General features: G+C 42.9%; 2 protein-coding genes across 2 annotated transcripts; both read right to left on the bottom strand.

The window, feature by feature from the left end:
* Positions 1 to 393: 393 nt before the first annotated feature.
* Positions 394 to 1,918, bottom strand: hmx4 (H6 family homeobox 4; the record flags this gene model as incomplete). The annotated part of the gene is made up of 2 exons (XM_080758923.1): positions 394 to 1,010; positions 1,648 to 1,918. The coding sequence occupies 2 exons, from the start codon at positions 1,916 to 1,918 to the stop codon at positions 394 to 396; spliced, it is 888 nt and encodes a 295-aa protein (XP_080615049.1).
* A 1,925-nt stretch (positions 1,919 to 3,843) lies between these two features.
* On the bottom strand, positions 3,844 to 5,587 carry hmx1 (H6 family homeobox 1; the record flags this gene model as incomplete). Its single annotated transcript, XM_080759335.1, has 2 exons — positions 5,250 to 5,587; positions 3,844 to 4,499 (listed from the first exon to the last, which is right to left on the bottom strand). The coding sequence occupies exons 1-2, from the start codon at positions 5,584 to 5,586 to the stop codon at positions 3,844 to 3,846; spliced, it is 993 nt and encodes a 330-aa protein (XP_080615461.1). The 5' UTR covers position 5,587.
* Positions 5,588 to 15,778: the final 10,191 nt, after the last annotated feature.

Genomic DNA, 15,778 nt, shown 5'->3' with positions numbered 1-15,778 from the left:
ACAGCCAGGCATGCAAGGCCGCAGCTCCGGCCCACAATCGATTCTATAAGGAATAGGCCTACCATAAAATGCTTTAAAAACATGGCACCCAACTTTGAAGTGTTCAGAAAGCAAAAGCTTCATTTCATTAAATGGGGGGGCTCAAATTGCGAACTTCCTCCTGTACAAAATAGGAAGACCAGTTTTGAATGCATGGTTGCAGAAAGAAAACAGGTGTCTAAATGCAATCTTAAAATATGATTAGATTATTCTAATCTTCTTAAAATAAAATAAAACACATTCAGAAGTGGAGGAAATATGAATAATAAAAGACCTGAATGTTGAGGTTAAATGTGAAAGATCTGGAACCTAACCCCCCCCCCCCCCCCGGCATTATATGATCAAAATAAGTCATCATACGTCCCCGTCGTACAGGCTGAAGTACTTGGCGTTTGAAAAGCAGAGGTAAGGCGTGTTACTCCCCGGGTAGGACACGAGTGGCAGGGGCATGGGCAGCAAGCACCTCCCCAGCAGGCTAGTTGCGCTCTCCTTGTAAAAGACCGGCAGCTGGCCATGCACCACCAGCGGCTTGCCCCCCGAAGAAGCAGCATGAGTCTCTGGGAAATCGCCCACCACGGGTCCGTCGATGTCGGTGGAGATCTGCCGTTTCAACTTATTCCTGCGGTTCTGAAACCAGATCTTCACCTGGGTCTCCGTCAGCTGCAGGGAGCCCGCGAGGCACGCGCGCTCCGCGCTGCTCAGGTAGCGCTTCATGTCGAACGTAGATTCCAACTGAAAGATCTGTCTCTTGGAAAAGATAGTCCGCGTTTTCTTCTTGGTGATCATTTTGCTCTTCTTGCAGCCGGGCGAGGAGGCGCCTCCTTTGTGGTGGGGGTCCGTCGTGGCGGCGGTGGTGGTGGTGGTGGAGCAGCTATCGTCGCAGCTGCTGTCCCCGCTCTCGAAGCGCGACTCCTCCGTGGCCGGCCTCCTCGCGTCTTCCTGAGTCGCTCCGTTGCTTTCATTGCCCGATTCTATAGGAAATTAAATATCAATAGGCAGGCGAATATAGGCCTATAGCTAGTTATACTTTATATAGCCTATATACAAAGTATAGCTATATATCACACGACGACATTTAGAGTCCCATGGGGCAAATCAAATCGGCACAGAAATGATATGAGATGATGCGGCAACAGGGAAAACAAAACAATAACGGTCCATAATAGACACCTTCCATGGGGCAGGCTATACACAACATTGTATAGGCTAAATATGGTGCTATATTTTATAGTTCACTGTTCACTCACTTCACTGCCGGGGTCACTGTACAGGGGCGTCATTTGGGTCATCAGGGGATGGCAATTGCCACCCCCTAATATTCACGTGTAATCTTCTCAATTTCATGATTTATTTTATGCATATTGTCCCCGACTCCCCAATTCTGACATTTTTACGCATATAGGCTATATACACTAATCAGATGTCATCGATGCCCGTCCACATATACAGCATATAGGCCTACATGTGTTGTGATTTAGAATTTTAGATAAGCGTTTTATTGTTTAATGCAAGCAAATTTATTTAAAAAAAAAATCTAATTTCGCCCCCAAAGAAACATATAGCGAAATTACGCCTCCGTCCGACAACGAGTATGAGAACATGACTTACCGCATCCGTGCAGCCTAGAGTTCAGGTCCTGCTCCCGCTGAACACAGTGCTCCTCACACTGCAGGCTGTGGTGGAAGCCGTCTTTACGACGCAGCATCCCCGCCGTGATGCAGCCACCATCATCCTCCTCCCTGCTGGAGGAGTGACAGCTGCCACGGTGCAGCAGGTTCCTTCCACTCGTCTTCAGGTTCAGAATGTTGTCAATGGTGAATTTCAGAGAGGCAGTGGTAGTAGTAGTAGTAGGACGACATGGTCCGTCCACTTTGTTCATTATTGTCCTCCGGAAAGCGCTGCAGTCTTCGTTTTTTATTAATATTTTTCTGACCGAGTGTGTGTTGTGTGTGTGTGTTGTTAACGTGGTGTTGGTCCTCCGTGCACCATAGGAGCAGCCATGCAGTGAGCCACCGCTATGGGAGCCGCGGCGACGTGTCTGCTGCTGTGACGGGACCGACCGGATGGAATGGGCTTAAGCTCCGTTCATTGGTCAATGGCAGCTCACAGGCGAGGGCCAATTACAAGGAAGGGAGGGGGAGGGAGGGGAGTATAGGATAGGGTGACCCCCCCCCCCCCACACACCCCCACCATAATAACTGCTCTATGAAAACCTTTATAGCTTTCCAAATTAAGAGAGGATTCGTCGTGTGTGTGTGTGTGTGTGTGTGTGTGTGTGTGTGTGTGTGTGTGTGTGTGTGTGTGTGTGTGTGTGTGTGTGTGTGTGTGTGTGTGTGTGTGTGTGTGTGTGTGTGTGTGTGTGTGTGTTGAGATATGCGATGTTTTATTGTTTCTAATATTTGTATTTGACATTATAGTTACAAATATATTGTAAAAATACTTGTTTTGCGACACACGCCGTGACGGCGCACAGACCCAATTTTTTACAAGCAAAAGCCATCATGTTTTTAATAGTGGTCTTTTTAATCATATAACCTGGTCATTTTGTATGCCGATTTTATGATGGTAATATTCTGATATCAGGTCAGCAAGTTTCCTGTAGATTTGATAAGCCATATATTTCAACCCCATCTCACCCACAGGTGAAATAGCACGATATATTAATAAGCTAAAACCCTTTCTCCTCTTTTAAATTTAGGTTTTTTATTTTTATTTTTTTATTCGATTAATTTATTCGATTATTGCTGGCTTCTTAGCAATACTTAGAAACGTGCCTGAGTGGGTTTACAGTCACAGTTTATTTATTTAAATGTTTTTATGTTTTACTTTAAGCTATATACTTGCCCTAAGTTTACTTAAGCAGATTGAAGTGTTTCCCGCTGTTTAGGAAATAATTCAGTCAGACAGACACACCTGACACAATCAATATAGGCTATAGCCGGACGCCTATAGGCAAGCATATAGTTTGAGCGCACACAGGGCATTGACTTGTGTATCATAGGCCTATAACCCTGCATGTTAAGTTTTCAATTAACTTTCCAGCTGCACTGACCGGCCAACATGGTGTGTGATGAGTTCTGTAAACAGCCACAGCACATGCTTCCGCCTTAATCTTAGCTCATCAAATGACTCCATATTGAATATATAATTATATACATGCAGTATATATTATCTGTCACATGAACACTTATCGTCGTCGTTTACATGTTCAGGTTACAAACTGACGATACAGTTTTATTTCTTATTTAAACCTTCATAACTGCAGAAAAAGAGACATTTGAAGTCAAGTGCATTCTAGAGTTCTGCAGACCAAAAGAAGAAAGTCTAATCTGTATAGAATGAGGGAGACCAAAATATATTTTGTGCTTTATTTATTTTACAAATTATGTGAAAAAGTGACAATGTTGGAAAACGGTGCATGGCTTTAAATATAAAAGCTTGGAAAAATATGTGTATGTGGGCAATATATGTCCACTTATAGGCCTTATACCCCCAGGCCTTGGCATGCGTAAAAGTCTCTAACATATATAGCCTATATGTATAACAAGATGTTTGCAACTTGGCGGAATTAAAATAGGGCCTAGATGAACATTTTAGCCAATGCTGTCGCTATTTAATAATGCATAATAGGCCCCCCCAGTGCCTCATCTTTGGATCTATATATATGTTGACACTGCGGCCGTGTGTGAGTTATTGCACGATTCAAATAGAATATAGGCTATAATGCTCAAACAACATGGAGAAAATTACGTTCAACAAGAGTCTTCGACAGTCTTTTTTTTGCCATATAGGCCTACTAGTATACTACACCAAGCCGGTCATCTGCGACCTCAGCAGGCTCATGGAATGAGCCAGCGAGGACAGAGGATAGTTCATGACGGACGAGGAGACGTGGCTCATGTTGAAGCCGGAGCTCTCGTGGTAGATGATGGGGACTCTGACTATCCGTTGCGTCGTGGCGTGTCCGTGTCCGTGTCCGTGCTGCTGGGGAATGTTCGCCGCCTCCAGGTCCGCGGCCAGCTGCCTCTTCCACTTGTTCCTGCGGTTCTGGAACCATATCTTGACCTGCGTCTCCGTCAGGTGAAGAGACGCCGCCAGCCCCGCCCGCTCGGAGCTGCTGAGATACCGCTTCAGGTCGAAGGTGGACTCCAGCTGGAACACCTGGCTGCGACTGAACACGGTCCTGGTTTTCTTCTTGCGGGCGCCATGTTGGTCACTACTACTCGGGTCCGTCGTCGTCGGCTCGTCGAGGAGGAGGAAGCCGTTCTGGGTGCATGAGTCCTCGTTGTCGTCCGTCAGGCTGTCCTCCTCCCGTCTCCTTTTCCTGCAGGCGTCGCTGTCAACGACGCTGCCGTGATCCGATGGCTCCGAGACGGCCGGGGAGTCTCTGTCGCTGCCGGTGGATGTGGAACAGCAACGCTCTTCTGCAGAGCTCCTCGTCTCATCCCTTATTATTGGGCCTGAACGGGGGGATAAATATATACATATAACATAACATGCAGCTAGGGTTGAGGCTCAGCCTCTCAATCACATTGTAAAAGTGGGATAAGGCTTTTTAAGTTAGAATATAGTGGCTTATGGGTATAGGCCCATATAGCCGCACAGAAATAATGTATATACCCTATATAGGCCCTGCCGCCCTATAGAACACACTCATGTGCGTTAGCACACAATTAAGCACTTATAACTTGTACGTTAACTGAATTGCGCCTTACGGGGCGTTTGCACTTTGCTCATGTTTTGAGTTTGGAATATATAGGCGGCGGCCTATATATATCATACACATGGTGAATGAAGGAGGGAGATAAGAGGCGGGGCGGCCTTCAGAGCAATATATTATGAACTATAGCCATGCGGTTCACATGACGATTGACAGTTATGTTTCAGGGCTAAAAAATATGAACAATATTATAGGCTATTCATTTATTTGGTTCTTCTATACATCAAAAGTGTCAACCTTAATATTTTGGCTAAATCTGAGAACATTTTGCGTACGGCTATACGTGAACTGGATCATTCATCTCCAATGGATTGAAGAATATTGGGGCGTTTTGTTTGACTGACTATGAATAGAATGTGACATTTCTTAAATTCCGTTTTAAACCTCAAACCATGTCCATGCATGCAGGGGCAAGTGCATGAGGACATATATACAGTACGCCATATTTGATTGTCAGCGCAACAATACATAAACACCAATTATTACTCACTGCTTGGTCTCTGTAAAGCTGTCAGGTTCACAGCCTGACCTCCTCCTCCTCGGCTGTACCACTGCAGACGGGAGCATGTTTCTGGAGGCGGACGGGAGCCTGTTGTTTCACCACGCTGCACTCCTCGATGCTCGGCCAAGAACACTCGACTTTTGAACAAGTCTTCCTTCCCGCTATCCTCCTCCTCCTCGGCGACAATAACGCGACTGTTGTCCGGCCGTCCTGCAGTCCGCCCCGAGCCCAGCAGATTCTCAATGAAAAAAGACGAAGCCCTCGACGACGTAGAAGAGGGAGTCCGATTGTCCGTGAGATTCCCTTGCATGATGATTTGCGACATTTATAGCCCTATTGCCCTAACCACAACAGTTTTGCTCTAGAACTCCCACGCACTGAGCATTTTTACGCACGACCGAGCGACGACTTTCCTCTTTGATTGTGCGTCTCGGCACACACGCACACACAAAAACAGTCCAAATAACCATTTCAAACGTTGCGTCAATTCCTCTGCGTAAAATGTCGAGTCATGATCATGGCAGAGATGAGAGACGGACCGGACGGGACGGGGAGCACCGTTGTGCCAGGCTGCAGAGAGAGAGAGAGAGAGAGAGAGAGAGAGAGAGAGAGAGAGAGAGAGAGAGAGAGATAGAGAGACTCGCAGAGAGAGAGAGAGAGAGAGAGAGAGAGACTCGCAGAGAGAGAGAGACTCGCAGAGAGAGAGAGAGAGAGAGAGAGAGAGAGAGACTCGCACAGAGAGAGAGAGAGAGACTCGCACAGAGAGAGAGAGAGAGAGAGAGAGAGAGAGAGAGAGAGAGAGAGAGAGACGGGAGCAGCGCAGCGGAACGTCAAACCGCTTAACGAGCCGAGGGCTTCCAGCTATTGGACGAGCACAATAGCAAGTGGGGTAATGCTGTCCAAGGGAAGAGACTGCATGGGCTGGCTGGCGGCGTGTGTGCGCGTGATGTGCGCGCATGTGTGTTTGTTTGTTGTTTGAGAAGCTTGGCGAAGGAGACTGCATATGGGCGTCCTATACAATGGTTCTATATAGGGACCCCGAAATTATTTGGCCTTGGACCGTGTTCTGAAAATAGGCTATTCTATTCTGCCAATGACCCCTATAGGCTATATGTGTATGTTGTTAAGATGGGGCTGGAGGGAGCCCCCTCTCAATGGACTCGGCTGGGGGTCTCCCCGGACCCTATATACTTCAAGAACCATGCTGTAATAGCCTATATGCTGTGCATGCATGCGCTCATGCGTCCACGCGCAGACTCGTTGTGCCCCAGAGGCCGTGTTGGAGGAGAATAAAGGGGCACAGCACAGTCTTTATGTGGGTCAATTAGGTAGCCGTCCGTCCGGCTATGCATGCGTCCATGAAAAATACATCCTCAGCGCTGAGCCTCACAATCCACGTTAGCTCGCATATAAGAAGCGGCTGGCGCTGGGGCCAAATGCAGGTCAAAGTGCCATGCATGAAAGATTATTATTATTATTATTATTTCTATTATTACCCTTATTATATTGTTATTATATGCTACGAGGAATTGACCTATTCGCTGAACCATGAAAAATGGCGCACAAAATCAAGATGTGACTATATGCATGACTTGCATCCGCCGTGGCTGCATGTCAAAGGTTATCCAAACTTAGTTTAATAGGTCTATAGGCCTTTTATATGTATGTGAGACTTTGTTTTTCTTTCTCTGGCCTGCTCTCTCTCATTATTTAAGTAGTCAATATCAATCTCTTCTCATATTTACTTTACTTTACTTTAAAAAAAGGCCTACGTGTTACTTAAAAAAAAAGGCCTATACGTGTTCAATATATTGATAGCATATATACACACATACATATATACACACACACACACACACACACACACACACACACACACACACACACACACACACACACACACATGTATAGTCTCATTTCGGGTCTCTCTCTCTCTCTCTCTCTCTCTCTCTCTAAGCATGCATTGCTCCTCAACGTAACCCTTAATAAGGACAACGAGCGGCAACATGACCCATGTGTTGAAGAGGTCACACACCTGTCTCATGCTATTCCGCTCAATATGGCATAATATGACGTTTGGTTTGTTTTTTTCTTTAAAAAGGCAAATATCCCTGAAATGCAGTGTAAACCCCAAAATGGGGTTTATTTTCTGTATAGGCCTATATGAATTATATGCCTCCTTTGGCATTTATCTTCAAATTTGGCTGGTGTTGTGGCTTGGCCTGCAGGCATCATTAAATGTATTATTAATATTAATATTATTATTATTATTGTTGTTGTTGTAAGGTGCAAGCTAAGTTGTGTCCGTTACATTTTTCGTTACCTTAATTGTGATTTGAATCTGTATAGATGTAATTAGATTTATTTTGATTATTTCAAGATCTGACTGAAATGGTGCATATATTGTTTGTATTGCTATTAGATGGATTTCACCCTGAGGGAGAAACAGAGGCGGAACGTGTATAATGTAGCATAATATAAGCATAATCATTAGAGATATAGTACAGAATCAAATAGACCTGAGGGTCCTAGTTGCACATTCTCTCTGGTGTTAAATGAAGCCATGGTGAGGATTTGACTGCTGTGCACTACATTAGATCAGGTTTCTACGCCGTAGGGATGTGGCACCATGATGCCATCACATCACCCCCTGCCCTTTACGAGGCAGACAGCACACACACCCAGAGAGCAGAGGTCTCTCTCTCTCTCTCTCTCTCTCTCTCTCTCTCCTTCTGATCCTCATGCAGCCTGGCGTGCCCTTCAGTTTACATGGCCTGCCAGCTTGCCCTATACCCACCCACCTACCCCTCCACCCTGCACCCATCCACCCCCACGAGCAAATGAGCAAAAATACAAATTCAGCATTCGTGATTTAACATCCCCAATGCAATATGTTCTCTATTAAGACAGCTCAAACCGACCACACTTCATCACTTCGCCTTTGTTGCTTTTGTTGTTTTTCTTGCAGGTCTCAAACTTTAACCATGAGACATTGACATAGAAGAATGTTACAATTTTGTTGCACTTCTGCTGGAGGAAAAACCCAAATCGTTGGAAAATCTGGAAAATTTGTTTAGCTGCAGCATAAACACAACGCTGAAGAAATTAAGTCAGCATTCATATTTCCGATTGTGAACTCAGTCTTGTTGTCTGACAATCAATCAGTCACGTGCAACTACCATTCTGCGGTGCTTGGGTTGAGTCGAGGCCGATGAAGTGGTGACCGTTAAAGGTATAGGTTAAGTGATTTTCTGTGGTTAAAATAAGTGTTAAAAAGCAGTATTTTGCGATAGCTTTTTATTAAACAGAAAATGCATTTTCAGGTCGGGTCGTCTTGAATATGCCATGTGGATATAGCACAGATTAGAAATGAGGATACACAAAGAAATGAGCAGACACAAATTGGAACTGGAATTCTATATAAAATGTATTTTCTGTTCATTAAAGAGCTGGAGAGACAGACAGACCATTAACTGTTACCGAAAACACTTTAGCAAATTATTATCAGGATATAGTGATTTAACCAATTAACAAAATACTTTTGGTTTTAATCAAAACATATAACTATTAAGCATATATGTTATTATAAGCCCTGTTGTGCCGGGGGAAATCTTTTGACATGAGTAATTGCCTAATAACATGCACGAGATTGAAAGTACATTTTGTGGAGTTATATTTTACAGTGCCCCAACAGACCGGTGCCAAATGAATGCTCACATGCACACTGAACTCATAGCCTATACTATTTGATTTTTTTTATTTCAGAATAAATTTGATTTGAGATTGGAAACGTGAAAGTTTAGTTACTGCATCTGCATGCCTTTTGCGGGGCGGCTGAGGCTCAGGAGGTAGAGCAGGTCGTCCAATGATCCATGGGTCGGCGGTTCGAATCCTGGCTCCTCCTGTCTATATGTCGATTCGAAGTGTCCTTATACATGCAGGCAACTTGACACTGAACCCATTGCCTCGAGTGGTTGCCCACCATTGGTGTGTGAATGTGCAGTTAGGATGCTGGCGTTGACTATTGACTGTGCCTTCCCAATGTATGAATGAATGGACCATTGTAAAGGCACATAAGTGGAAATGCCAAATGCAATGGAAAAGCGCTATAAAAATGCAATCCATTATTTTTGGTCTCTGAGTCTGTGGAGCACCCTCTGATGGTCAGAGTTCTGTAGTGCACCATGGGTGAGATGTGAGTGGCACGTAGACCATGTTCTTTCAAATGAACATTATTATATCTACCGGTATTTCTCTCCAATTTTAAGATAAACAGGCCTTCTTGAATCCATTGGGCCGCAGAGGGAGGTTTATCTGCCTTTCCGTGTTCTTTAATATGAGCCTTACGGGCCAGCAGTGAGGCGAAGGCAATCGCACTCCTCATGGGCTCAGCTCACCTCTCTATCATATCCCCCATTGATGAGAAGCATTCAAAGACTCCGGACCAGAAGTCTGTCATAATGTACAAGACCAGAAGTTATAGAACATGAGGCCGAGAGATGCTGGAGAATGGTGACATCTTCTTGGGCAATTGGAGCTGACCGTCGGGTACTACATCTTTGCCATTTTTTCAGGGGAGTAGTGCAGTCTGTGGAATATTTTTGAATTGTATCAGATTCTGTCGTATAGACAAAATGATGCAGAGTTAATTATGGAGAAACTCTCCAAATTTCCTCTGGAATTTCCACCCCAAGATCTAATTTCCATAACCTGTTATGGTTCCATATAGGAGCACACATATGTCCTGTATTGTAGGCCTACGTTAATTTTGCATTATTTTCTGTATTAGACGATTCTTTGAGTCTGAGCCTCTGAGGACCATATGTCAATAAATATTGTCTAGGCCTACTCGCCCCCCCCCCCCCCCCCCCCCCCCCCCCGAAATTGGCTGTTTAATTTATCATTAAATTATCATTAAAATATTAGGCTACATTAGGCTATAATCTGCTAGTATATAAGTGTGAATTCTGTTCATAAATCAATCTTTTCGTTTTCTGCAGGGACTATTATCGAGTAGACTTTTCAAATCTGTCCATGTTTTGAAATGCATAAACAATAAACAATAATTATCATAATGTCTGTTTTTGACCAAAAATAACCAATGATACACGTCGTTTAGTGTGTGTAGTAGCCTAACCTATAAAATAAGTCGGTAACTGTAATGAGTCGAAAATCAAACAGCAATTGCATCTTTATCCATTTTGCTAGAGCATAGCTAAAATGTCAAACGCCAAATGCTTTGGCATTAATAATTCACCGTGCAGCACAATAAGCTGATGCTGCTGCTGAGTTTGTTTCCATTGATAGTATTAGCCGAGGTGAGGTGAGCATTCCTCGGCCAGACTTTGTGACGCCAGCAGACTAGCTAGCATAAAGTGGGCTTTAATTGCCCATAATCTCTGTCCCTTTCCCTTTCTGCACAAGTCAACATCAGCACAGCCTTCTAATGCTGCATGGACCTGCGCTAACCTTTTTTTTTTACCTCCCTATCCTCACGGGGGAATGCTCGAAGGGTATTTTAGTAGGCCTATCAGAGATTCTGAAGTGAAAGGATTTATGGGTCATTTGGAATGCCCTATACGTGCAGGGCTTGCGCTGGGATGTTTTCCAAGCAGGCGAAGGGTTTTTAAATTGTCAGCACAAGCATGCAAAAACAAAGAGACGACGGCCTATATATTGTGAGGACTCGAGAGACATTTCACACTTTAGCACGACGTCATACGTTTAACGTTTTACACAATATGTTCTCTTTATATATATTTTTTTGTTCTGATTATGATAGTGTGGTAAAATTCCGACAGTTTAACTCTGTAAGTAATTACATGGTTTCACCGTTTCATATTCATTTGGTTACATTTGTGGGAATTGTAGGATTTGCTAGGCAATTTAAATTATGAGGATTGTAATTTGTAGCCTTCGTCAGTCAGACAGACAGACAGACAGACAGACCGACCTCCCATTTAAAAAAACAAGTTTACAATTGGTTACATTTCGATATACTCTTCTTCAGAACCAGCACATTGATCTAATGATTAACAGCCTGCGTGCATCTCCCTTTAGTTTAGTGACTGGCTGGCGGGGTCACGTTTCAAATGTTGAGACGTTGAGTCAACTGTTCAAGTTCAAGGCTTGTCTAATGCTCACCACCAGGCGAAAGGTGTTAGCCTCAACCCCCAACGATGAGGTCAATAAAGTTAAAAATCACACCCGTGTGAAGTGAGGGCCACTAATATATTAAATATAACTCATGTATGATTAGGTGATGTAATGGTGATGTAATGTAAAACAAACGGTGACAAAGCAAACATTAAATTCTATTCTATTGTTCATGGCATTTAATGTTTGTGTTAGGGAAAATAATTATGTAAATGTTCCCTTCATTGTCAATGGCGTTTTAAAAACAAACATTGAACTAAAAACAAACATTAAACCCGCTGTATATATAGGAGGGGCCCTCAAAAATACAGCATAGATGCACAAGACATGTATTTAAAATTAAAATGTTGATCTAGGCCTACTTCTTACGGTGTTCATTTTGTTGACTATAACACTAAAATACTATAGACTAAACAATTTCAGATTACTAAATTAGGACTGAAACTATGGTGTGTTATAAAAGACGAATTTTGCAGTCAAAATGAACACTTATTATCCTACTTATATAATGTTCCAGACAACAAACGATAATTAGAATTATTAAGTTATTAATTATTTAACTTGATATATAGTTAAAGCCTATATATAGTCCATACTTTTGCTGTAGCCTACTTTAGTAGACCTATAGGCCTACTATTTGAAAAGTATACTTTTCAAATTCAAATTATTAGGCCTATTTTAAACCATGGCTTAAAGTAGGATGATTGAAAGTTATACCATTGTTATCAACAAGTACAATAACGTGTAAAATAATATAAGAATCCATGCATGCAGGCCTGTCATTTTGTTTCCAGGCCTGCCTATAGAATTAAGGCCACATTGGACATATGTATATATTGGTGTTTTACTAGTCAGAATCAAAATGTCCATTCAACTTCAGATGTATAGCTTATACCTACAATGTTTTAACCTATCGTTTCAGCTTGGTCTGGCAGCTGCACTGCTTTGAACAATGAAAACTAAAGCTTAGAGAAATGCGATTAGGCTAATAGGCTAGCTGCGGCCTATTTGGCAACACACCAAATTAAATTAATGAACAAATAAGTTATTTACTGTATAGCTATATAGGATATCCTTGTTGAATCCATGTTATTTTTATTATATTATTTATTATATTATTATTTTCTTCTATTTAATTATTTTCATGAGACAGCTAAAACTTAGCCATTCACCATTCGGATTGTGACCACGATTTCCAGTTAATTTAGCTCATTCAGAATAGAATAGTTATATTGGGTGTTTTTCTAACGGGAATGTCCGTTTACTTAACCTCTTCATGGTCCGTTAAGCCCTGTCAGGGCGGACTCGTCAGTCCAGCACAACGGCCGGGGTGAGACCTTTACCCTCCTCACCCGACCAGACCAGAGCAGATAGTGCCCTGGATATGACCCATGCATGCAGACCAGTGGTGGAATGGAAAGTATATAGGCTAACTATAAGTACATTTACTTACTTAAGTACAATTTTAACGTATTTGTATACTTTCCTATTGCTAACTTCTACTCCTCAGAGGTACATTTTGTATATACTTTTAGGCTACTCCATGTTTTTTTGAAAACTGGCTGAAACTGGCTATATATGCATTTTGGATCATTTGTGGTTTGAGGGATATTTAAAATAGTCTGGCAGCCGGGTGTTCATGTGGAGTGGGAAATTTGGTAGTATATAGTTTTCACTGGGCTACTGCAGGCCACTATATCAGACTCCGATGCTGTATCTGAATATCGTACCCTGAACAAAATCTATAGCCTATATTTATATACTTCTTTCAACCATGCAATATGGTTGAAAAGGCCTGTAATTTGTTGATTATAGGCTACATTTGATGCTGGTCATATATATATTCTTTTTTCTTCTTTGAATTTTTGGTAGGCCTATTAAAAAGGTCTTTAAAAGTCCTTAAATTGTCACTTTACTTTCTGTCATCTGGGGACCCCCCTGGGGTTCCCAACCCACAGGTTGAGAACTATATGCACTCAACAATACATACATCAAATTTAAAGTTTTATTTGATTTCAGCACAAGTTTCACAGCCATCCAGAGTGGACAAAGTGCACAAATTTTGGCCCATATCAATGTGTTTCTATTTATTATATACCCCTATTTGTTGTGGACCAGTTCAGTGTGTTTTGTCTTATAAGGCAGTGGTTTTCAACCATGTATGTGGTCCTTGCGGTGGTTCCAGGTGGTCCCCAACTACGTAAATGATGGAAAGTTGGTAACCACTCTTGAGTGTAAAATTAAACCAAATGGACCCATAAGCGTCCATTTGGTTTCATTTTACACTCTCAAGAGTGAAATGATTGTAAAACATCTGCATTTTAGCCTATACTTAATTTACAAAAGTCTACACAATTAGAGAACGTAGAAGTTATTTTGATCAACGTTTACCATGACAAGATTTTCATTACTTTTGGGTCTGCGAGGCTAAATCTCAATAAATGGTGGTCCTTCATGCAGGCTCAAATGCTGAATAAAGGTTGAAAACTACTGTCTCATAGGTTGAAAACTACTGTCACATATAGGTTGAAAACTACTGTCTCATAGGGTTGTACTTGGCAAACCAATAGACCCCATCACCATGGACTCTCTGCAGAGCTCCATTCATGCTTAGATGAACACCTATCAATGGAAGGATCGCGTGACAAGGAAGGATAATGGCACAGTAGGAAGATGCTCGACCAACGACGCGCTACGTGGCCTCGGCCGTCGGCCCTGTGTGAAGCTAATTACAATGGGCAGGCTCTGCCATGCTTTAGGCTACATCATTGTCAGCAGTCTTGTGCGTGCGTGCGTGCGCACGTGTGTGTGCGTGTGTGTGTGTGTGTGTGTGTGAGACTCAAGAGGGGTGGCAGGCTGCATCTCTATGGATAGGGTGAGTAAGCTGAGACATTTGAGAGTGCCCCAGACAGCCTCTTCTCCTTCAAAAAGCCAGTAAAGTTGATGTGGTTTCTGCATTTATTAGTGTATGCCGCCTGCATGGGAGCCTCCTTCCAGGTTTTCCAGGCACATCCACCTGGGAAAAGAACACAGAGCAGACCAAGGACTAGATTGGGGGATTATAGAAGAGCACAATTTAAAGCTGCACTGCAAGGTTTGTTTGGCCAAGTCATATAGGTCGTGACGTGACGTATCGTATTCGGTGCTTTGTGGCCGTGATACGTCACTGACTTTACCTCTGCGTTTTCAACCCAACCTTGTGGGTGTTCCACTACTGGACAATCACAGTGGGACACAGGCCAATGTAAAGATATAAGCTCACATCCCTGTGGCACGCTCATGTCTAATGCCACACGTCTATGTGGCAGTGAGGTCTGAGTGAGACAAACAGACACAGACAAACCGTACATTTTGAACGAAGGCAGACATCTTTGGCCACTGACCATGTTTGTTTCCGTTTTGGGCAGGTTGTGCAGGCGCTCTGTAATCGGTCCATCGCATTGCAGAAACGGAGACTGCAAAAGCTGGGTGTAAACGGGGTGCCGTGTTATGGATCTCACCATGGATGTCACCGCAGTTCTTAGTATACTATCCTCCTTCCCTGGCTTATGGGCCAGGGAAAGGGAATTCACCCTTTGTCAAGTCCCGTCCATGGTTGTGCCCCTCTTCGCACCCATTGGTTGCCGTTTCGTGGTTGGACAAAAATCCTTTCTCTCCATCCAGTACCATTGTACCAAACAGCAAACAGAGCTTTCAGTTGCTTCGTATTGATATTCTTTGCATTCAATTCTTATTTTTAAACTTGGTGTCAGTAAAAAGGAACATCACAGGTGCAGCATGGTGACTGGGCGTATCATGTTTGTTTGTAGTTTTTTCCAGAAATGATGTTTTAGTAACCTCAACATAAACAAGGCAGAAAGAGCCTGCTGGTTAGTCAGTCAGTTAAGAATATTTTTATGTCAATTCAGGGTTATGGTTAGTTCTTACTTCCTCTTGCAAAGGACGCAAAAGTGAGTGTAAGTTTGTGTGCATTCTCTGTTGTTGTTGACGCAGTCCGCTTTGTTGGCGGGTGAAACGGGCTTGTTCATGAACACAAATTCATTGCAAAAATGCTCACAGGCATGCATATAATAAAAGGTTGAAAGAATAATTTATTTTGAGAGTTCGCTTTTAGTGTTTTATGGCATGTGGGACATTAACACACCATGCACTATTTTATACTAAATGTCAGGCAGCATTGCATTTAGTCTCCCTGCTCTTCTATTGAGACATTTAGATCATGTCAAAGGTCATGTCTCAACCACCCACAATGTCTGACACAAACTTTGACCTGATGGTCAATATTAAATGTATCCCCTGAGCATGCAGGCATGCTAGTTCAATGGGCTCTATGCCCACATGCCATTTTGGAAAGAACTTAA

This window comes from Protomyctophum bolini (genome assembly GCF_963924005.1).
Source record: "Protomyctophum bolini genome assembly, chromosome: 3".
Lineage (NCBI taxonomy): Eukaryota > Metazoa > Chordata > Actinopteri > Myctophiformes > Myctophidae > Protomyctophum > Protomyctophum bolini.
Note: the sequence above shows the minus strand (reverse complement) of the source record. Positions and strands in the feature narration are given on the sequence as shown.